Source organism: Sphaeramia orbicularis, chromosome 19 (genome assembly GCF_902148855.1).
Source record: "Sphaeramia orbicularis chromosome 19, fSphaOr1.1, whole genome shotgun sequence".
NCBI lineage: Eukaryota > Metazoa > Chordata > Actinopteri > Kurtiformes > Apogonidae > Sphaeramia > Sphaeramia orbicularis.
Window position 1 is genome coordinate 37,254,870 of NC_043975.1, and position 20,493 is coordinate 37,275,362.

Genomic DNA, 20,493 nt, shown 5'->3' on the forward strand with positions numbered 1-20,493 from the left:
GGTAACTTTTTTTTTCCCCTCTCACAATTTTTTTGCACACTCTTTTTCTCTTATTCCACCAAACACAAGCTACCTCTCAATCACTTTCAACAATTAAGCCAGTGAGTGGGTCATTAAAATGTAAACCAATGGGGCCTATCACTCGGGCTGACATCTGGTCTGTTTGAAAAGAGGCCAGAGCCCAGTGATTTGCGAAAGTGTGTCTATGGGATGATTCCTGCTTTTCACCAGCCCCCATACAACCACTGCATTACCCACCTAGATGTTAAGGACTGTTTGGAGAATACAAATTTACATTTAGGCTTTTTATTAAATTCTTCATATGATTATTGTCTTTTATGTCTGCTCTGGCAACAGCTAAAGGTGGAGATGTTTGATTTTCTTTAGATAGTTTTTTTGTTTACATTGTCACCTGAAACACTTTCATAACTTCTGTGTTTTATAGTATTCATTAATAGTAGATCATCACTTTACCATGACGAATTTGATGATAAAAAAGTTTAATTCTAATTGTTTTGAGTATTTTTAGAATATTGTGACGATAATGAAGGGTTAAAAAACATGACTCCTTGTAAGTCAGCTTTTAAACTCAAATGAAATACCACTTTGACAATATTTTTATTATTATACATTATACATATTTAATTTTCACATTTTTGGCCGTATCACCTGTCCCTACATCCATTCAATTTACTCTGAACACAATATTTCACTGATAACTTCTCATTCATATTTGGCACAACTTGCACAAATGGAAAACATTTTGGTGGTCAAAGGTCAAGACCACAGCAATCTCTCATAACACATTTCTGGCTATAACTCAAGAATCTGTGTAATAATTATAATGCAATTTATCACAATGTGTAATAGGTTAAAAAGGAAAAGTGATGACATTGGATAATAATTTCAAAGTCAACTTTAATGTTACATCTTATTTTTCAGCAAAAACAGTTTTTTGGCCAGTCTTTAATACCCTAACTCAGGAAGATAATTTGCCAAATAATACACTTAATGCCTTTCATAAAATTTCTTCAATGTCTTCCCTACAAATTTTGCAATAGTTCCAGATATGGTTGTAAATTGTAAGTGGACTGTTTGGCAGAAGCGTACAACACAAGGCCATAGGTCCAGTTTAAAGATATATTAATATACAGTAACTTTTCAACCAGCACTGCCCTCAAGGTGACAAATGGCTGTTTTAAGTGCAGTGAAAAGGTAATGCTATTTGATACTACTTCCTAAAATGGCAGTCGTGGTCAATAAAAAGCTTTTGGTATCCCGCTGTCACAGAGAGGTGTTACTGATTTGATGCATGTCTCTGGCCTAAGGGGTGACATTTTAACATTTGTTGCCCCCCCCCCAGGGAGCTGCAGCAGAGAAGGACATTACTCATACCTATCCCTTCTTCTGTGACGATCTGAACCCTTTGTGAGGTTCCTTTACAAAACAGGTCCTTGCTCTGCTGTTTGACTCTGTGAATATGTGTGTGTCAGTCTTCTACTCACTGGTTAAGGTTCTATTTGGTTTGTTTTACTTTGTATTTTCTCCCCCAATCATCCTGTGTTTCCTACATTTTGTCCAGGAACACTGATGATCCTGAAGTCCGCCTGCAGTTACAATGCCATTTACATCGACCGTCTCATCTCTGTCTTCATGCGCTCACTTCAAAAGATGGTGCGAGAACATCTCAGCCCCCAGCAGGCCAACCCAGGGGCCACGGAGACCAGCACAGGTACAGGGCATGGGTTGAATTCAGTCAAGACACAGAACAATGAGCACACTGTGTAACCTTCGATGCTTGGTTCACTATACTCCCTATATTTCTCCCCGTCCGCTGGCACTACTTGACCAGCTCTTGACATTACAGTTATGCTCTGAACCAGACATAAGCTACCATTTGGCTGATCCTAGTCTGCAGGGCTGCAGTTACACTTGACTGACAATTTTAACAAGGGTGATGTGCTTACCTTCCCCAACCTTCATCTAACAAGGGCCCAACTGTGTGGGATGTTTAATGTACACTCACAATATGACCTTCCTTAGACTCTCTTGCAGCTCAGATATCCCATGTATCTCAGCAGTGTCTTGCTTCTTAAAAAGAGTGTATCAGAAGTACTATATCAATGGTTCCAGCTGTGTTCTCAATAGCTGTTGTGCTCAGGGGAGATCCACTCTTCAGATAGTCTGGTTTCGCTGGGAGTGTTCTGCAGCTCTGGTTACCAGCCTGTATTGTCCCCCAGTCTTTCTTGGGGAAAGCAAACAGATGGCCACCTTGTGCTGTTTTGCTCTGGGTTTGAAAGGTTAGGTGCTGTTTGACGTAGAGCCCCCGCACATTTTTCCTTCCATGTCTATCAGTAAGGACAAAGAGAAGGGGTTCAAAACGTAGAATTGTAATCTGAAATAAATTTCTCCCGTTTATTTAGCTTTGTCATTATTCTTACAGAGCTCTTGGATTTATTTCTTCCTCACTGAGTCTTTAGGTTTATGGAAGTTGGACAGTACATAATTCCTGTTGCTGCTTCTTAGACTGGAGGCAATGGCTGTTAGATGCTATCAGCACTTTAAGTGGGCCCCTAATGACTATATCGGGAAACGCAGACATTCACTGCTCCACTAGGAGTAGTTGTAGTCACTAAAACCAAAGGCTATCTGAGCAGTGTGCTCTTTTGTTCTAAAGATTGTTCATGTTCCATTAATCTAATGAGCTTAACTCATGTAGGTGCAGCCTGACTGTATTGAAATCATTCAAGATTTCTGTTACTATTTTATATTAGTACCCGTCCTAAAAGGGATGGTAATATGGTGTTGTGTTTGAGGTCTTTCTGTCCTCTCTGTTCCACTAGTGACCAGTGAACTGGTAATGCTGAGTCTTGATCTGGTGAAGACTCGGCTGTCTGTCATGAGCATGGAAATGAGGAAGAACTTCATCCAAGTCATTCTCACCTCTCTTATTGAGAAGTCCCCGGACCCTAAAATTCTCCGTGCTGTTGTCAAGATTGTTGAAGAGTGGGTGAAAAATAATTCACCTATGGCTGCAAATCAGGTGAGATATGTTTTTGTTATGCTTTGTCAGTAAGATGATTAACAATACGAAGCAGTATTAGGCTACACAAATAAGGTGAACAAATACGGAAAAGCTTGATTCAGCAGATCAAAGCATTACTTGTTTTGATTTTAGCACATGTGAATCTGAGAGCTGCATCAGCAAAGTGGATTCCAAAAAGTATGCAACCTTTGGACAAACAACAAGCAAAGCACATTTCTAAATCCCTAAATATTAGCATAATATCTTCAGAGGTGCATTTTCTTTTAAGCTCTAGAAGGCTACGTAGCGAAGGCCTGCAAGAGACAAAGAGACAGTATGAAGAACAAAATGTGAACAGATTATCTGTGTTTTAGTTTCACTCTGGTGTTTGTTCTATTGTTGTCTTTCATTTACCCACATTTTTCTTAAAGTATCATCGTCACTTTTCCTTTTCCTTTCAGATGCCCAACCTACGTGAGAAGTCCATCTTGCTGGTGAAGATGATGACCTACATAGAGAAGCGTTTCCCAGATGAGCTTGAGTTAAACGCCCAGTTCCTGGACCTCGTTAATTACGTCTACAGGTAATTACTGTCATTTATCACATGGCCAAATGGCCGTGCCACTGACGCCACGCCGCCCTTGCATCCATCTTCAACAGGGGGACTGAAGGTTGGGAGGTTGAGGCGGGGAAAGACATGGGAGGTTGGGTCAAGGAGCAATGGAAAATGGAAATGAAGAAGAGGAGGTCTGAAACTTCAGCCCTATTAATCCATGGGAGAATTGGAAAATATGAATCACAATAGATAGATGCGGTGATTAGACTGAGGCAAAAGGCATTAATTAATGGGAACTGTAAGTGTAGATAAAAAATGTAGGAGAAAAAGAGGGTAGCACTGTTCAGAAAGGGTCAGAAGACAGCAGGTGGTGATAGAGATAGAAAATGTGCCAGGATCTTTCACAGGGCCACAGTCATGTCAGGGCTCAACTAACTCATGACAGGACACCCAGTAGGTGGGGGCCGGAGGGTAGAGACCGATCTACTGCCTGCTATTCGTCAAACCATAGCTCTTTGTCTCCCTGTCTTACACACACACACATTTAATCAGCCAAATGTACCCTGTATCCCATCCACCCCATCTGCTGTTCATGTCAAGTGATTTTAAACAAGCAGTAAACCCATGATGGACAGCGTGTAATGATAATGGAATGATAGAGCAGCTGTGCCAGAACAATGTGTGATTAAGAGAATGGTGTGAATAGAGGTAATATTCGGTGGTGGTAGACCTGCCTGTGTTGTCTTTTTTTATGCCACCTTTCTTCTCCTGTTACGTGAATCATACCCTCGAGGCCCATTCACTTCCAGCAGGATGATGGAGGAATGATGGTTTTGTCTTTAATACATGGCTGTTAATGCTTTACTATAACAGTAGCTTTTGCCTCAACGACCCTCAATTTTACTCAACATTCAGTGTTAACGGCCACCTCCTTACACTGACCCTTTCATTTCATGACATGGCTGATCTTGCATTGCACTTGAATGTCCACCTGCCATAAAGAATGTGTCTGACGTCTTAAACTGCCAAGTGTGTGTATATGTCAGTGGGTTTTCCAATGATTTTTATGTCTGTACTTAAATTTAATGATAAAATCAAGCTTTATTCATTTGATTAAAATTCAGGGAAATGCATATATCAAAAATGTCATGATTAAATTGCTTCAGTAACTAAAAATTTGCAAATAATTAAACTAACAAGACCCTTTGAACTGAGTGTAATATTGAACTATAAGGCCCCTCTGTCAAAAAATAGTAAAATAGTACCTAAAAGTATAATTTTCCAACCTGCAAACAAACCAATGGATGCAGCCACTGGCATTATGTCCTTTGTAGAAGCAATCGGGTGTTTTACATTTTCGTGTAGTGCACAAAAATATTCTTGATTACCAACAGCTGCAGTAACAGATCCTAGTGTTTCTCTTGGTCAGCCTGTACTTTGTCTTCATGAATTAAAAGTAAAAATGATGCAACTTAGTACACAAACCCTGTTAAGTAAATGTTTGTCTGTTTTGTTATTTAGAGATGAGAGTCTTTCAGGAAGTGACATCACATCCAAGTTGGAGCCAGCCTTCCTCTCTGGGCTTCGCTGCACTCAGCCATTGATCCGAGCCAAGTTCTTTGAGGTGTTTGACGCCTCAATGAAACGTCGGGTGTATGAGAGGCTTCTTTACATCTGTTGCTCTCAGAACTGGGAGGCTATGGGCAGCCATTTCTGGATCAAACAGTGCATAGAGGTAAGTGGAATGCTGCTCGTACCTAACGCCAGACTTTCCAAGCCTTTCATCCCACATTAAAAAAAGTGTTTACTTTTTAGGTAAGGTGTCCTTTTGTTTTGCTTCTTTAGTTTCAGTCAGCCTCCTGTCACTCGTCACGTCACTTGTTGTCACTGATTGCCTGTTTCCTCCGGTTTGCATCTGTTTGTTTGTGTGCAATGTGTTTGTTAGCTGCTGTTGGCAGTGTGTGAACGAAACACCATCATCGGTACCAGCTGTCAAGGATCAATGCTGCCTTCTATCACTAATGTCATCAACCTGGCTGACAGCCATGACCGCGCCGCCTTTGCCATGGCAACGCATGTCAAGCAGGAGCCGCGTGAGAGGGAAAACAGCGAGACCAAGGAGGAGGTAGACCATGCACAGGAGACATGCTCTTTCACATAAATTAGCACATTATCCTATTAAGTGTGTTACATCCTATGGTTCTTAAAAAAGATTAAAGCCTTTTTTCCTCTGTCTCTGTTAGTAAAAGTAATGTCATTTGATTCAAATGCAAACAGAAAAAGCTCTTTGTTCAATATAGACCAAATTATGTCGAGGCTGTTTTGAAAACACAGTTATATTGATCTTCTCTTTTTACTCAGGATGTGGAGATTGACATAGAATTAGCACCAGGTGACCAGACAGCCATCCCAAAAACAAAAGAGCAGGCTGAGAGGGATGCAGGCAACCAACTTCACATGCTTACCAACCGCCATGATAAGTTCCTTGACTCACTGCGAGAGGTGAAGGTAAGTACACAGTCAATGCACTCCGAACTGAGGGATGAAGGTTAAAGGGTAGCTCACACAGAAAACCACTATTTTATGAAATGATTGTATTAATTTTACCCAGGGGGTAATTAGTGATTTTGAGATTATACTTCTAAAGCATTTCTGAAAACGCTACATTTTTCTCATTGTCACTCTGCCCTGCTGATTTTTAATCAACCTATTAAAGGCACTGATTTTATCCAAGGACAGTGGTTAAACAGCACTGCCATGCTGAGTCAGCTGCTGTAATTTTCTCTTTTTTTCCCCTTTGTGACAGACGGGAGCACTTCTGAACGCGTTGGTGCAGCTTTGTCACATCTCCACTCCACTGGCTGAGAGGACCTGGGTACAGCTGTTCCCTCGCCTCTGGAAGATCCTCTCAGACAGGCAGCAGCATGTGAGTATTACCGACCTCCATCAGGTTACATCCGGGGTTGAGAAACTCAATATTTGTAGACGAAGTATGGATGGATGTGACTGTACCATGTAGTGGTAATGGTTAGAATTACATTAATTAAATTACAATTTCATCCCTATATAAAATTATTAACTCAGTGTAGTAAGTGTGCCAAAGATTGAAGTTGTGTGTATTAGCAAAAAAAAGCACGTCAATACATAATGTGAGTTGTGTGAGAAATATATACTCAAAACTTGCCTGAGGATTTTTGCAACATGATTGAATTCTTAAAATGGCCCTAATAATCTCACTGTAAGTAAAGTAAAGCATGAAATAAAATTGACAGCTCATAATGCCAGTTTGGTTTCAATCAGAATAGACTAATTCAGATTAACAGTACTGCTCTCCATTCTATTTTTTTCTTGCACATTTCCCATTTCTTCCTTTTCTTGCATCCTGTCAATGATGTCGAAAACAGACACTAACCTTGGCCTTCCCATTTGTGCTTCAAAATATGCAATTTACACTCAATTAGACATATTCATTTATGCTAAATATGGAAATGAGAAAGCAAAAGCAGGAAGGCCGTAATGAGTTTAATGAACCAGATGCATATAGAGTATTTTGAGACTCTTTGAAAGGCCTTGATTTGAAGTGATTGAGCCCTTAAACATCTGAAAGATGCAAGTATTAAAAAAAGATGACTGCAAAATTATATTTTCTTTTCCTGTGACAGGCATGGAGTCACACACATGTCACATATGTTCATTCAGACGCCTGCCTCAGGCTACCATGTCAGTTTGTTGTGGAAATGAAGTGATTACTGCTGCTCATGCTTTATATCTGTGCCAAATGAGAGAGAAGCATATTCTCTGTTGGAAGGATTTTGGTGGCATATTGGCCTTTTCTTCCACCACCAGCCTAATTAAAGTGACCATCAAGCATTAATTATTCCGTGCTACCAGCAAGAGGTGAAATTACATTCATTACCAATAAATCATTTATTTCTGAGAGTGTTAGTCATGAGTATTGGAAAAGTAACCCTGCATTTTTGCTTAGTCTATTGTGTCCAGCCGTGGGTGTTCTGAGAGGCCAGGTTGTGTGTCATTTCCTTCTGCAGATCACAGTAACCAGTAATTTGGTTTTAACAATTCTGATGGGTGTCTGTGAATTGACTTATTAAGAGCCTGGTCTAGACCAGCTCTAATTGTAGCGTCGTGAGATAGCCTTTGTTATGACTATATAAATAAAATTTGATTGACTGATATTGTCATGTAAGAATTATTTTGTCTTAAATTAAACACTACTGGCTGAAAAATAAAGTCAAAATAGCTATCATAGTATGAATATTTCTTAAAATCAGGTCTTTGTTAATGTATCCTATGTATCATTCATGTACTGTATTATGTTTCACAACCAGCAGTATGACACACAGATATGTGATATGTAGATTACATATCCCTCATTTTTTTATGCAAACAATTTACTTCCAGTAACTAATGCTTGTTTTGACCTAAAGAGGCACAGAGGCAGCTCAGAGGTTGTAATCTGTCCCTTTTCAGTCTTTTCACCTACCCTCCTATACCTTTTTCTTGTTTCTTCACAACTTCCTTTTACTGGAAAAAGGCATCATGTTGCATCCCATACATGCAACAGAATGCCTTCATCAATAAAGTCATTTCAGTGCTGTGCGGCTAAAGTGAAATAAGGTAGCTGATGATCTGCCCCCCCCCCCCTTTTTCTCCAGGCTCTGTCAGGTGAAATGAGTCCTTTCCTCTGCAGCGGCAGCCACCAAGCCCAGAGGGACTGTCAGCCCAGTGCCCTTAACTGTTTTGTGGAGGCCATGTCCCAGTGTGTGCCTCCGATTCCCATCCGACCCTGTGTGCTGAAGTACTTGGGCAAGACACACAACCTCTGGCTACGCTCCACTCTTATGCTGGAGCAGCAGGCGTTTGAAAAGGGTCTCAGTTTGCACAGCAAACCCAAGCAGAGCACAGAGTTCTATGAGCAGGAGAGCATCACACCTCCACAACAGGTAATATACTCACATTTAAAGCAAGGTTAAGTTCATAATGGAAATCACAGTTTATTCATAAATGTATAAGTGCTTTACATAATGTTAAAACATCAAATGGATGTTTTTTTTATTTTTTTTATCACATTAGAACTGACCCCCCCCCCCCAATTTCCTACATTATAATAAACTCTCCATTTTGTTAAATTAGACTCCTACTATCACATAATTTCTTCTCTCTGCATTGTTTTCTCCTGCAGCAGCTTATCTAGAAATATTTTGACATGTTTGAACTCAACTCATTAACAAAGCTTTATTGTTCATTAATTTCCCATTTGTTCTGTTGCCGTTCACTTTCTGTTCTTGTTGTCTATAGGAGATTCTAGACTCTCTGGCAGAGCTCTATTCTCTGCTCCAGGAGGAGGACATGTGGGCAGGACTGTGGCAGAAAAGGTGTAAGTTTCCCGAGACGGCCACCGCCATTGCCTATGAACAGCATGGCTTCTTTGAACAGGTAAGGGAAAGCACAATCAACTGATAGTTTCTCTATACGAACTTTGTTGTCTAATACACATTTGCTATAAATTGATTAATAAAATTAATACATTCTGCTCTTATTAACTTAAATTTTTGCTCAGAATGTTTATGTTTTGTGGCACTTTTTTTATTCTGTTAATTACATGATTTTATCAGCATATGTATTTTAAAGACAAAAACATGTCAATGTGTCTTTTCAGGCGCAGGAAAGCTATGAGAAAGCAATGGAGAAAGCCAGAAAAGAGCATGAACGGAGCAACGTTTCCCCAGCCATCTTCCCTGAGTACCAGCTCTGGGAGGACCACTGGATACGGTAGGATCTTCATATATTCAGAACAGTATGGGGTGTATGATCTACATAACAGTTATTCCATTCATCATCATTGTGCCATTTCTCGTCATGATGTCTCCTTCTCTTCCCTGATCTCCTTAGGTGAGGTGGAAGAAAGTGTGAAGTTAAAATGATAAAAATAGAAACTTAAGCTATGACTATATCCAACATTGGTAACTCATCCCCATGCAATGTAAATTGGATTTGGAAAAGATGCATATTATTGCTCAAATATTGCTGAGTTTTATAGATTCAAAATAAGAAACATTTAAAGGACCGTTATGTTAAGTTCAAGGGTATCTATTCACAGAAATGTAATATAGTATTTTAATTATTCAGCTTTATATACACAGGGAGGAAGTCCTTGTCTATTGAGCCTAAAACGTTGCCCTTTTTATTCTTTTATTTAATTTTTATCTAAGCCCAGAACAGAAAACTCAGTGGCTCTAGAGAAGGCATTTTGAATGTTTTCTGATTGCAGTTTTCAGTCTCATAACTAGTCAGCACTAAATCCTATCCTACACATTGGACCATCTAAACTTTTTGTCTTCCTTTTCCTTTTCCATGTCATAGCTGTTCCAAGGAACTGAACCAGTGGGAGCCATTGACAGAATATGGTCAGTCTAAAGGCCACTCCAACCCCTATCTCGTGCTTGAGTGTGCTTGGAGAGTTTCCAATTGGGCTGCCATGAAGGAGGCACTTGTACAGGTGAGTAGTGAGCAGTCATCATATATGAATATCTAATCATGTAAACGCACACTCTTACTCCCTCCTAAAGGATGTAAAATTGCAAACACTTGGACAAAAAAATAGAGTAAAATAATTAGAACCACAACTTCTCACTAACACAGACTCGGTGGAGCCTCGAGGCTTGAACCTAGTGAACCAGACGCTCAGCTTTACTTTATCATTTTGTTTGTGGTTTGCGATACTGTTCTGTATATTAAGCTCATACCGTGTGTCAGTGTTATGTATAGTAACTTAATATTGTCATCATCCGGGTAGTCTACAACCCCCAACCCCCTTGGGAGTATGAAACAGAGGAGAGGTGGCTGTAAAGCTGTGGAAGTGGAGTTCAGCTCTTTGGTTTGTTAATTTATTGGCCTCATGTTTCTTAAAACAAAGTGTGGACGGGTGGGTGGCGTGTGATAGTACCTGACATATAACAAATACTCCTGCTTTGCTCCTTCAAGGAGACTTGGAACCAATCCATTGAGCTGCTCCGTCCTAAGGTGACACCTAATTAAATTGTCTGGATGGCCACAGCAACTCTGCTATCCTTCTTTCCTAGTTTCATTCCTCCTTGCTTTGGTGTCCTCATTTTTCTTTTTTTTGTTGTCTCTTACTTCTCCAACTTCTCTTCTTCAATTAGCCTTCTTTTTCTTATTATTACCATCTCTTTTTCCAATTCAACCTCCATCTTTTCACCCCTAGTCCTGCGGTTTCTAGCTCTGGGTTTAGCAGCTAATATTTACGACAGCTGTGTGCGTGAATAATTACCCCGGCATCTGCTGCAGGGTGATTTGTTTTATGGCGGAGGAGAAGAGCAAGGCTTTCAGTCGCCTGCCTGGCCCTCGCTCTCCAGCTCAGAGGCGAAGTCCAAATGTCCCCGCTTTCAATTAAACCTGGGTCTTGATAAGGGCGGTCCTGTCTCCAGGATATTCATCAAGCGTCACCCCTGATAAGTGCGCTTTGACCGATCACTGTAATTTTCTCCAGCATCAGAGGAGTCAGGCACAAATACACACCTGTGCTTTCTCACACTCATGCTCTTTTCACTCTTCCTCATTTTAGTCCTCTCATTCTTTTTCTCACTCCCTTATAAACACACAACAGCAAACCACAGCTTTGATGTATCAGGCTCCCCAGGGCTATTGTTTGTTTAGTGTTAATGCACTCAGAGTTTTAATCAATAGTGGGCCTTTTCCTCTTTGCCGCCTCTGTGTCAGACTCGTCAGACTGATTAGTCATTAGCACAAAAGTACTGCTGAAACCATTCAGAAAATGAATCCGAAACAGCATTGCTGTGTATTTGTCCAAGTACTAAATTATGCGTGGAAAGTGTCATAGACCTTTTCCCTTCAGATGTTTTCATTTAATTAGAAGTGCCACACTCAAAACACAGTGAGGAGTGTGTGCTATTCTGCTGGACATTGTAAAGGACAAATAAAAGAAAAACATCACAGTATGTACACTTACTCAGAAAAATAAGTCATCAGTTACAGTTTGTTATTTTAGTCATTTATTTCCAACTAGTTACTGGCAGTCAGCTTCTCCTGAAATTGTAAATGTTCAGTGTACTGCACATGTTCTATGACACAGCACTGGTCGTGACCATATGAGCATTGTTGCAGCCATACGTCTCCCAAACTGGCAATAGAGGGGGAATTTTACAGGAACAAGCTAGTTGTTTGTTTCCTAACATGAAAAATTAAGTTTGTCATTCTTCAGTGCAAAAGAATTAATTTTTTAAAGATGCTGTGTTCATTTGTTACTGGTGTTACTGATATTAGTTACTGTTGGCTTACTGCTGGTAAACTAACAACTAAAGGGCAAAATGCATACACAGTTACCAACATCATTGCCCAGAGTTGCACACTTTAGCTAACATTCTGTTACTTACACAAACTTAACATATAGTTACTTTCACATTAACCATTTCCAGTGTATTCAGAGATACGTTTTAGCTTTGCCTTTAACAGTCTATTTTTTATGTGACTCCTGAATAAAGGTCAAATGTGTCTAGTTAATATTGTAGATATACAATATATTTCTTGAACATTCTATTATATTTATCTTTGCCAGAATTATTAATCACAAGGTAATAATGCAGGTTATTGTGTGTAGTGTATTTTTCAGAGCACAAATGTCGAAAAAAGATATGACAGCTTTAATTTATGCAGGTAATACTTAGTTTTATTCCCAATTTTACAGTTAAAATTTTATAGTTAAAATTAGGATTATAGATAAAATTTGGATTTTTTTTTAGTAAAATTAGCCGTCTTAATAGTATTGTACCACTCAGTCCTTTTCAGAACACGTGTGTGCATTATTTTTTTGGCCACTATCTGTTATTGCCAATTTTGTATTGCTTGTTTTTTTAAGAACAACTTATTTTTTTCATTTCAGGTGGAATTGAGCTGTCCCAAAGAGATGGCATGGAAGGTGAACATGCACCGTGGCTACCTGGCTATCTGTCACCCAGAGGAGCAGCAGCTCAACTTCATAGAGCGGCTGGTGGAGATGGCCTCCAGCCTAGCCATCCGAGAATGGAGGAGGTTACCTCACATTGTCTCCCATGTGCACACACCACTGCTGCAGGTCAGTATGATGAGTTATTCTGATAAAAGACATTAGATTGATAGAGGCGGAAGTCAGACAGAAGTGATGCTAACTCAGTTTATTGTGATAAGCACTTGAAGAGATGCATGTTGAGAGATCATCAGTAGCCCTAAGACACTGTGTTGTTGAGTCGCACTGATTACAGCCTTTATCTCTTTTCCTCAGTCCATTTTATAAAACTGAGATAGATGATTTAAAAAAAATCCCCCCAAAATTTAAGCCTCTTTGATTCCACAATAAGAGATTATAATAGACCAGGGCAGAGATTATAAAGGAGAATGAGAAAAGAAAGAATACAGGTGATGGAAATTGAAAAAGGTGGCGAGTTAACAGAATGTGAGGGGGGCCCCCAAGGAGAAAGTGAGAAAAGAACAGGAGAGAATAAAGAGTTAGTTTAGAATGGCTGTAATTACTTCCCTGCCATCAGATACCATTTGATTAAATACCTGCAGCAGAATTACATTTACATGATGAATGGGACGGTCTGAATGAAGGTTAGAAATGGACCATCAGCTGATATTAACAGATAATTGTGAAAAATATTGTATTGCCTAATTTATTTTGTTTTGGGGGAGTTGATTTCAGAGTGGATGGGTGGGGGGTGGAGGGTCTTCAGCACAGCTCAGTTTCAGTACATTTATCTTTTCAAAATGGTTATTTGAATTGGATGACTACGTTTTTTGTTTTGTTTTTTTTTATTGCGCGTGTGTCTATGCGTTTTGGTGTGCGTGTGCTCGCATATGTGCAGTCCAATTATTTACCCTAGCTGAGGGAAAACAAGCTATTTATTCCTCTGCCCAGCCAAGCGGCCTGTTGTAAATCTCCATTCCAGACTCTATATCTCACATTCACAACTCCATGAGCCTTAGCGAATGAGAAGCCAACATTCGGCAAATACAGTAGGGTTCAAATACCATTTGAATCAAGTTATCATCAAATCCCAGCTCTCAGCCATGAATGACGATCAATGGATTATCACCCACGCTATTGATTACGAAGGTTGGCATTAATATTGACTGATGAGTAGTTATAATGGAATGATTGATTATATGTTCACAAAGCGGCTTTAGGCCAATCAATGTGGCTTCATTTCACAGAATGAGATTGAACCCTCGCTTATCATTTTCACATTTTTTCCATCTTCACTCCTTTTTTTCTGTGCTATATCTGAGTAGACTACCAATTGATGTAATCTAAGAAAACATAATCATTTTTCTCCAGGAATTATTTTGCTAGTATCACAATTGCATTTCCCCTATATCCTCAAGTAATGTATTTCTTCTGCAAAACAGTATGATTTTTGTTGTTTGCAGGCACCCCAGTTTCTTCAATAGTATAAACACACTGAACTAAAATCAAAATAGTTAAAAAAACAAAAACAAAAACAATAATAAAATAAAGTGGTCTCTGTTCATTCCTAATTCACGAGTGTCCCAGAGGGTTTTACTTTTTTCTCAGGGTGGTGAGACGGTTATTAGAAGTACATACGCTTGGTCACTTTGGTACATCTAATTTGTGGAGGCTTATCAGCTTGAGTACAAGTCTTTAGCCAGTGATCTTAGGGCCTCATACATGCTTTTACCCAAACACCAGTAGGTCTGTTTTTCTGACAATTCCTGCCTTCTGATCTTGTGTTCTTTTTTGCTGTGCTCTCTCTCCATTTGCATTTCCTTCCTTTTCTAATCTGACTTTTTGTCTTCTGTCTCTTACACTTTCTTCACTAAATCCATCTCATCTAATTTATAAGACGTTGTTGGAATGACTGGTCACTTATTTGAAGGCAGATGGACACCATGTGTGTAATTCATTACAAAGTTGGCTAGTGGCATACATTTGTTGTGATGCACTAACAAAACATTATCAAGATTAAGTGCAGCTGCCATACTGTCTGGACCAAATCTTTGAAGCAGACTGCCAAGCAGGCCTGTGAACATGAAATGTTAACTGTAAACAAAAAAAACTTGGCTATTGCACGCATGAGAAGCATTTGCTTTGGCTGCTGACTTCCAACCTACAAGTAAACTGAAAAGTTTTAGAGTTAAGTGAGTATGGTCATGAAAAAAGGCTAATGATAGTTTATATTTTTCTCCAGGCGGCGCAACAGATCATTGAGCTGCAAGAAGCAGCCCAGATAAATGCAGGGCTTCAGCCAGCGAACCTGGGCCGTAACACCAGCCTTCATGACATGAAAACGGTGGTAAAAACCTGGAGGAACCGACTGCCCATCGTTTCTGATGATCTGTCTCACTGGAGCAGCATCTTCATGTGGCGCCAGCACCACTACCAAGGTATGACAAACATTTATGCCTACCCAGAACTGCCTCGATATTGAAACACACATTTGTTCACAGACAAAACTATTTACATGTATATATTCGACAGGATGTACACTCTGATGTCCAGCCCTTTCAGGTTTTTGCTTAGGCTTCTGCTAGTTCCAGAAAGGTGTCTTCTTCAAAATGCCACGATGTGCAGAACGCCCACAGGGTCTCTGTACATTTCCAAATGTCAGCTCACTAAAGCCCTCTTTCTCACTGCAGGACATAGTGCGTACACACACTCACACCCCAATATGCACACACAAACCCACATATTTACCTTGCTCAGTGCTCAGCTCTCTCCCGCGGTGACTTTGAAACCATTCAGAGAGGCAGCCACTGCAAAATGTGATGTCTCAAGCAACTTGAGCTCCAACTCGCACTGTGAGGTGCTGAAATAATGATGGCACTGATTCTGCAGCACCGTACTAATAAAATCCACTTCATTTATACATGACAGCCTTCAAACTTATGTTAAAGTGAAATGGAATTTTCTTGATGATATTCATTGCCATGGCCCATTTACTGTTCAATACCTTCAGTGTCCTCAGTGCCCTCTTGTGTATTATGGCAGCACAGGTTTTCAGAGTGCTAAAAGATTGACAAATTCACCTCTTTATGCCCTTTTCTTGCTGCTCATTTTTTGCACATCCATACTACAGTCATGACTATTTGCCTTTGCCCACAGCTATAGTGACGGCATATGAGACAAACACACAGCACGATCCCAACAACAACAACGCCATGCTGGGAGTTCACGCTTCAGCTTCTGCTATCATTCAGTATGGAAAGATAGCACGCAAACAGGTACAGGTTCAAGCTTGTAAGCCACTTTGATCATAACAAAAATGTAAAAAGTATAAGTCAGTAAACCAATTGTTTCTAAATATCAAACATGGTTTTTAAGGTTGTATTCGTGGGGTTTTTTTTCTCTCCAGGGTTTGGTGAATGTGGCTCTGGACATTTTGAGTCGTATCCATACCATCCCTACGGTGCCCATCGTCGACTGCTTCCAAAAGATCAGGCAACAGGTTAAATGTTATTTGCAGCTGGCTGGGGTCATGGGCAAGAATGAGTGCATGCAGGTAAGATGGAGGATCACTGTGAAATTAGAGAATCTGCTACTACTTACTTTATTTGTTAAACACTGATTATATAAGCAAATAATTATACATAACTCTTGTTTTTTCACTATTTTCATGATGTTTTGGGCCAATTTCATACCTGTGCTTCAGTTTCTCTTGTCTAAATTGTTAAGGACTTAAAGCATTTCTCCTTTACTTTCATAATTTTTTAACACTACAAAAAAAGAAAACAAGTGAACTACATTGAATCAGTGCAAACCACGCATTATGTCCAGTCTGCTTCCTGGTCCTATATGTCTTGGGCAGAAGCCAGAAAGTGAATATAGGAAGATCATCTGAACTAGTTGAATACACAAGTTAGTATAGTGTGTGTGTGTGTGTGTGTGTGTGTATGAAACATGAATGCGACTACAACAACCATTTAGCAAAAATAAGGTATGATCAAAACAATGCAATGATGAACTTAGTTTGACTCAAGTTGAGGCAGAGCTTGGGTTGAGTAGCTGTAGGAGCAGCTTTAAGTGTTGTTAGTGATACTTCTAAGTGTAAGAAGTAGGAAGATCAAGAAGTGTTTGAGGTGGCTCTAGGTGACAAGTTATAGCAGTGAGACTTAGAAAGGAGTGTAACTCAGGAGCTTGCTCTTAAGCCTATGAAGTGCTCTGATTAATAGAAGCGGTTCAGCACACCACAAGTCATTAAAAGTGCCAGTAGACACTCTTCTCTCTCTCTCTCTTTCTCACTTCTATCTCATCTCCTCTGGTTCTCCTCGTCTCTCTCTCTCCCGCTACACATCGTTTGTCACAGCAGTACATGGGGGACACCTAATCAGAGGCTCACCATAATGGAAGTTTAGTTCCCTTAACACCTCTTTCCTTACTTCTTAATGAACACAGTGCAGTTTGTTTGTTTTTCACCTGTGATTATGGGCTTGTCTTAAAGCGAATGTCTGGTATCTTTTTCGGATTTCTTTTTCTTAGTGTAATGAAAGTTTTTTTTCCCCCCTCAGTTCAGAATTCACTCTTCTGTCTTTCAGGGTTTGGAGGTGATAGAGTCAACCAACCTGAAATACTTCACCAAGGAGATGACAGCAGAGTTCTACGCTCTCAAGGGCATGTTTCTGGCACAGATCAACAAGTACGGTCACCAGTGTTGTAATGGTCTTTTCAGCTTAGCACAAGGATTTTCACCTCTCACTTCTCAAACTTTTAGCATCTAGGTTGATCTTTCTATTTTCACATTGTCCTGAAACTGTGTCAATGGTCCCTGAACTCATATGTGGGTGTTTTTCCCTGTCAGGACATGGCAGTCATATTTAATTGGTATTCTTGCCACAAGCTGAATCACCTCTGAGATTATGTTACTGCCGTGACATGGCTTAGATGTTAATGCGCTTTTGCGTCATCAGTTTGTTACATTGTCAAAAATGTGGTTTTTGACTTCAGGGGTCGCCTGTGGAGTGCACAACGGAAGTCTTGATGCTTTTCCCGGCCATACGTACTCACAGATGCTGTCTTTAATGACCTTTCCCTTTCAGCGCTCCTTTTCCTCGTCATCGTTGATGTGACATGGTGTCCTGAGGGGTGAAAGACAAATTGAGGAAGGCTTATTAAATGTATATGCAGCTCAATAATTAACTCGAGGCAATTTACAGGAATCTCTGGGATCAGCAGAACTTGCCTCCACCTCAGCAGGGTTTATTGCAATCATTAAGTTTCCCCTACATCAGGGGAGAATTAACAGCAGAGTGGGGGTTAGGGGTTGAGAGAGTCTTGTGTGTGTATGTGTGCGCATGTGCAACCACATGTGCAAAGGATTTTGGGATCATTCAATTAAATGGGTGTCAGAGATTTGACAGTCTGCTGGGTGCCTGTGCTCCTGTTGAGTCGAGTAGTAGAAACTGTTAATGTATTTTAACACTGGCAAAGTGACTGAGGCAACCCCATTAAGTATTACTGGAGGGCCTTCGGCTCTTACTCCCATAGCAATCAAGCTCCCATTTCTTAATCACATGCCAAAATGCCTTTTATAATAACACATTTTAATTGATTGACTTGGGAGACATTTCACTTTAAGTAAGTGGGAGAGTAGTTTTGGAAGCACTCCTAAAATGGAGGTCCATTTACCAACTGTAGCTCAGTAAGACTTTCTCATTGACAGGCCTGTCTTGTTGTTTTGACTGCAGGGTAGTGCATCTCGGGGTGCCTCTTGCATCTTATTTATTAATCAAATGCTGAAAGGTGTGTAAAAATTATTCAGACGGTGTGCCAACGAGTGGTGAGAAGCTGGTGAAAACAGCTGATGATTCAGAATTTATTTCCCTGTCAGCATAAATGGCGCAGGCAAAACTGGGTCTCCTGCCAGATTTCACCTGTCTGTTTCTTTCTCTGCTATTTAACAATTTTTAAATCGAATACTGAAAGTGTAACTGCTAGATTGCAGTACCAGGAAAAAAAATTCCAAGGATTCTTAAGTTTATCTTCCTGAAGATTTCTTTAAGCTCTAGCAGTGCTCTTCACGGTCAATGTATTTGTGTACAGATAAATATAGCTATAATGCTGAGGTTTTTACCATGCTGCAGCGCTGTCATTTCTGATGAAATGGTAAGATGTTAAGCTCATACAGTATGTCACCCGGTATTAAATGAATGGATCTGCACAGTATGATAGGGTCGGGATCAAATCATATTGTATTACAGCAAAATGCTTGAACCCTTGGTGACATTAATTCATGCTGATTTAAATGCTTACTCTGTAATGCTAAAGGAAAGGCCTTGAACAATGGAATACATGAAGTATGTTGCTTATTCATGTGTAGTACATAATTCAGAATATGATCACCATGATCTGTTTCTTGCACACCTCATCTTTCTATGTTTCTTTTTGCTCTTTCGTCTGCCTTCTCACTTAGCATCAGTATTGAATTCTTTTCTTTTTTTCCTTTGTCTGTCTTACCACTTTTTGTGTTGGTTAGGGTTAGGGTTCTCTTCTAACTTTTCCCAACAGCCTTCTTTCCTTTACTTGCATGCCCTTTACATCTGTGCGTTTAATCTCAGTTTGCCACCTCCTCTATAACAATCTGGACCCTTACTCTTTGTTTTAGGTCAGAGGAAGCCAATAAGGCCTTTTCAGCTGCTGTGCAAATGCATGACGTTCTGGTGAAGGCCTGGGCCATGTGGGGTGACTACCTGGAAAACATCTTTGTGAAGGACCGCCAGCTCCACTTGGGAGTTTCTGCCATTACTTGCTACCTCCACGCCTGCCGCCACCAAAACGAGAGCAAATCTCGCAAGTACTTAGCAAAGGTGATGAAATGGAAAGTGCATGTGTGTGCATTTGAGTGTGTTTGCCCAAGTGTGGTTGTCAATTCAATTCAGTACTTTTTGTCAAATACAATTATCAGAAGTAGAATCTCTCTTTATCTGCTGCCTTAAGTTGCTGAGGATTTATAAGAGAAATAACTGTGCCAGCTGCCACTCCTGCACCTAACCCTGCTTTCTATAAATCAGTTCCTCAATCAGGGCATTTTTTTTTTTTGTTCTAGAGAGGGTCACAATTAATTCCTCTGTGCCTGGGCCCCATCCAGCCTATACATTATTGGTGCTGATGAGAAGGAAGACATTCTTTTTTTTTTTTTTTTACTAGCAGAGAGTAGTAATTTGATCGATTACAGTGCAGCAGGAGTCTGTGCGGAGGAGTTCCCACGGCAGATCAATGGTGGAGTGAAGGCCATCCTCTGGCATGGAGGTTAACAGACTAATGGCCTCCCCTGACGCGCCAATCTTTTGACCCTCTACATGGACTGACCTTACTCTAACCGTCAAACCACTGCTACCGTACTTACCATTTGAGTAAGCCTTGTATGGGAGGTAAAGAGGTGGACTCCCTTGCTAACAAGCATCTCGCCCTCTTAGCTCTGGCACTCCATTTCATTCAGTGTAGTTCCTTTACTGACACTGTAATTCCTCTAAAATCTAACACCAGTAATTCAGAGAGACTTGTATATACCTCTGTAATGGGTATTGCACCAAAATTGTCTGTGCTCAAATGCCCAGAACTTTTTTCCACTCGTAATCCTGGTAAAAATAAACTAATAACCTCCTTTTTTTTTGATTTTGTGATGTCATGTTCAACACAAATACAACATAAAAGAGGGAACCGTATATTTCTTTCAACATCATAGCTACATCTTGCATAAAATGAACAAATTTCTGTTGCACATTATTCCCCACTGTAAGGAAAACAATAAATAATGTTGTTCCTGTCCTTCCTTTCTATTTGCACACCACACATCATAGCATTGTGCTCAACAGCTGGGTGAAAAATGGCAGCTATGTCTGGGGGTCGTGTTTCCATTGCTGC

General features: G+C 40.1%; 1 protein-coding gene across 4 annotated transcripts in view; it reads left to right on the top strand.

The window, feature by feature from the left end:
• Positions 1-20,493, top strand: part of trrap (transformation/transcription domain-associated protein) — an 86,205-nt gene that overhangs the window by 41,613 nt on the left and 24,099 nt on the right. For all 4 annotated transcript variants that reach the window (XM_030163383.1, XM_030163384.1, XM_030163385.1 and 1 more), the window contains 17 exons: positions 1,583-1,732; positions 2,844-3,043; positions 3,487-3,608; positions 5,103-5,316; positions 5,527-5,706; positions 5,943-6,089; positions 6,388-6,507; positions 8,255-8,542; positions 8,898-9,035; positions 9,259-9,371; positions 9,963-10,098; positions 12,520-12,711; positions 14,825-15,020; positions 15,739-15,857; positions 15,989-16,135; positions 17,169-17,269; positions 19,235-19,436. In XM_030163383.1, coding sequence (XP_030019243.1) covers positions 1,583-1,732; positions 2,844-3,043; positions 3,487-3,608; positions 5,103-5,316; positions 5,527-5,706; positions 5,943-6,089; positions 6,388-6,507; positions 8,255-8,542; positions 8,898-9,035; positions 9,259-9,371; positions 9,963-10,098; positions 12,520-12,711; positions 14,825-15,020; positions 15,739-15,857; positions 15,989-16,135; positions 17,169-17,269; positions 19,235-19,436 — 2,765 coding nt within the window. The remainder of the gene's footprint in view (positions 1-1,582; positions 1,733-2,843; positions 3,044-3,486; positions 3,609-5,102; positions 5,317-5,526; positions 5,707-5,942; positions 6,090-6,387; positions 6,508-8,254; positions 8,543-8,897; positions 9,036-9,258; positions 9,372-9,962; positions 10,099-12,519; positions 12,712-14,824; positions 15,021-15,738; positions 15,858-15,988; positions 16,136-17,168; positions 17,270-19,234; positions 19,437-20,493) is intronic.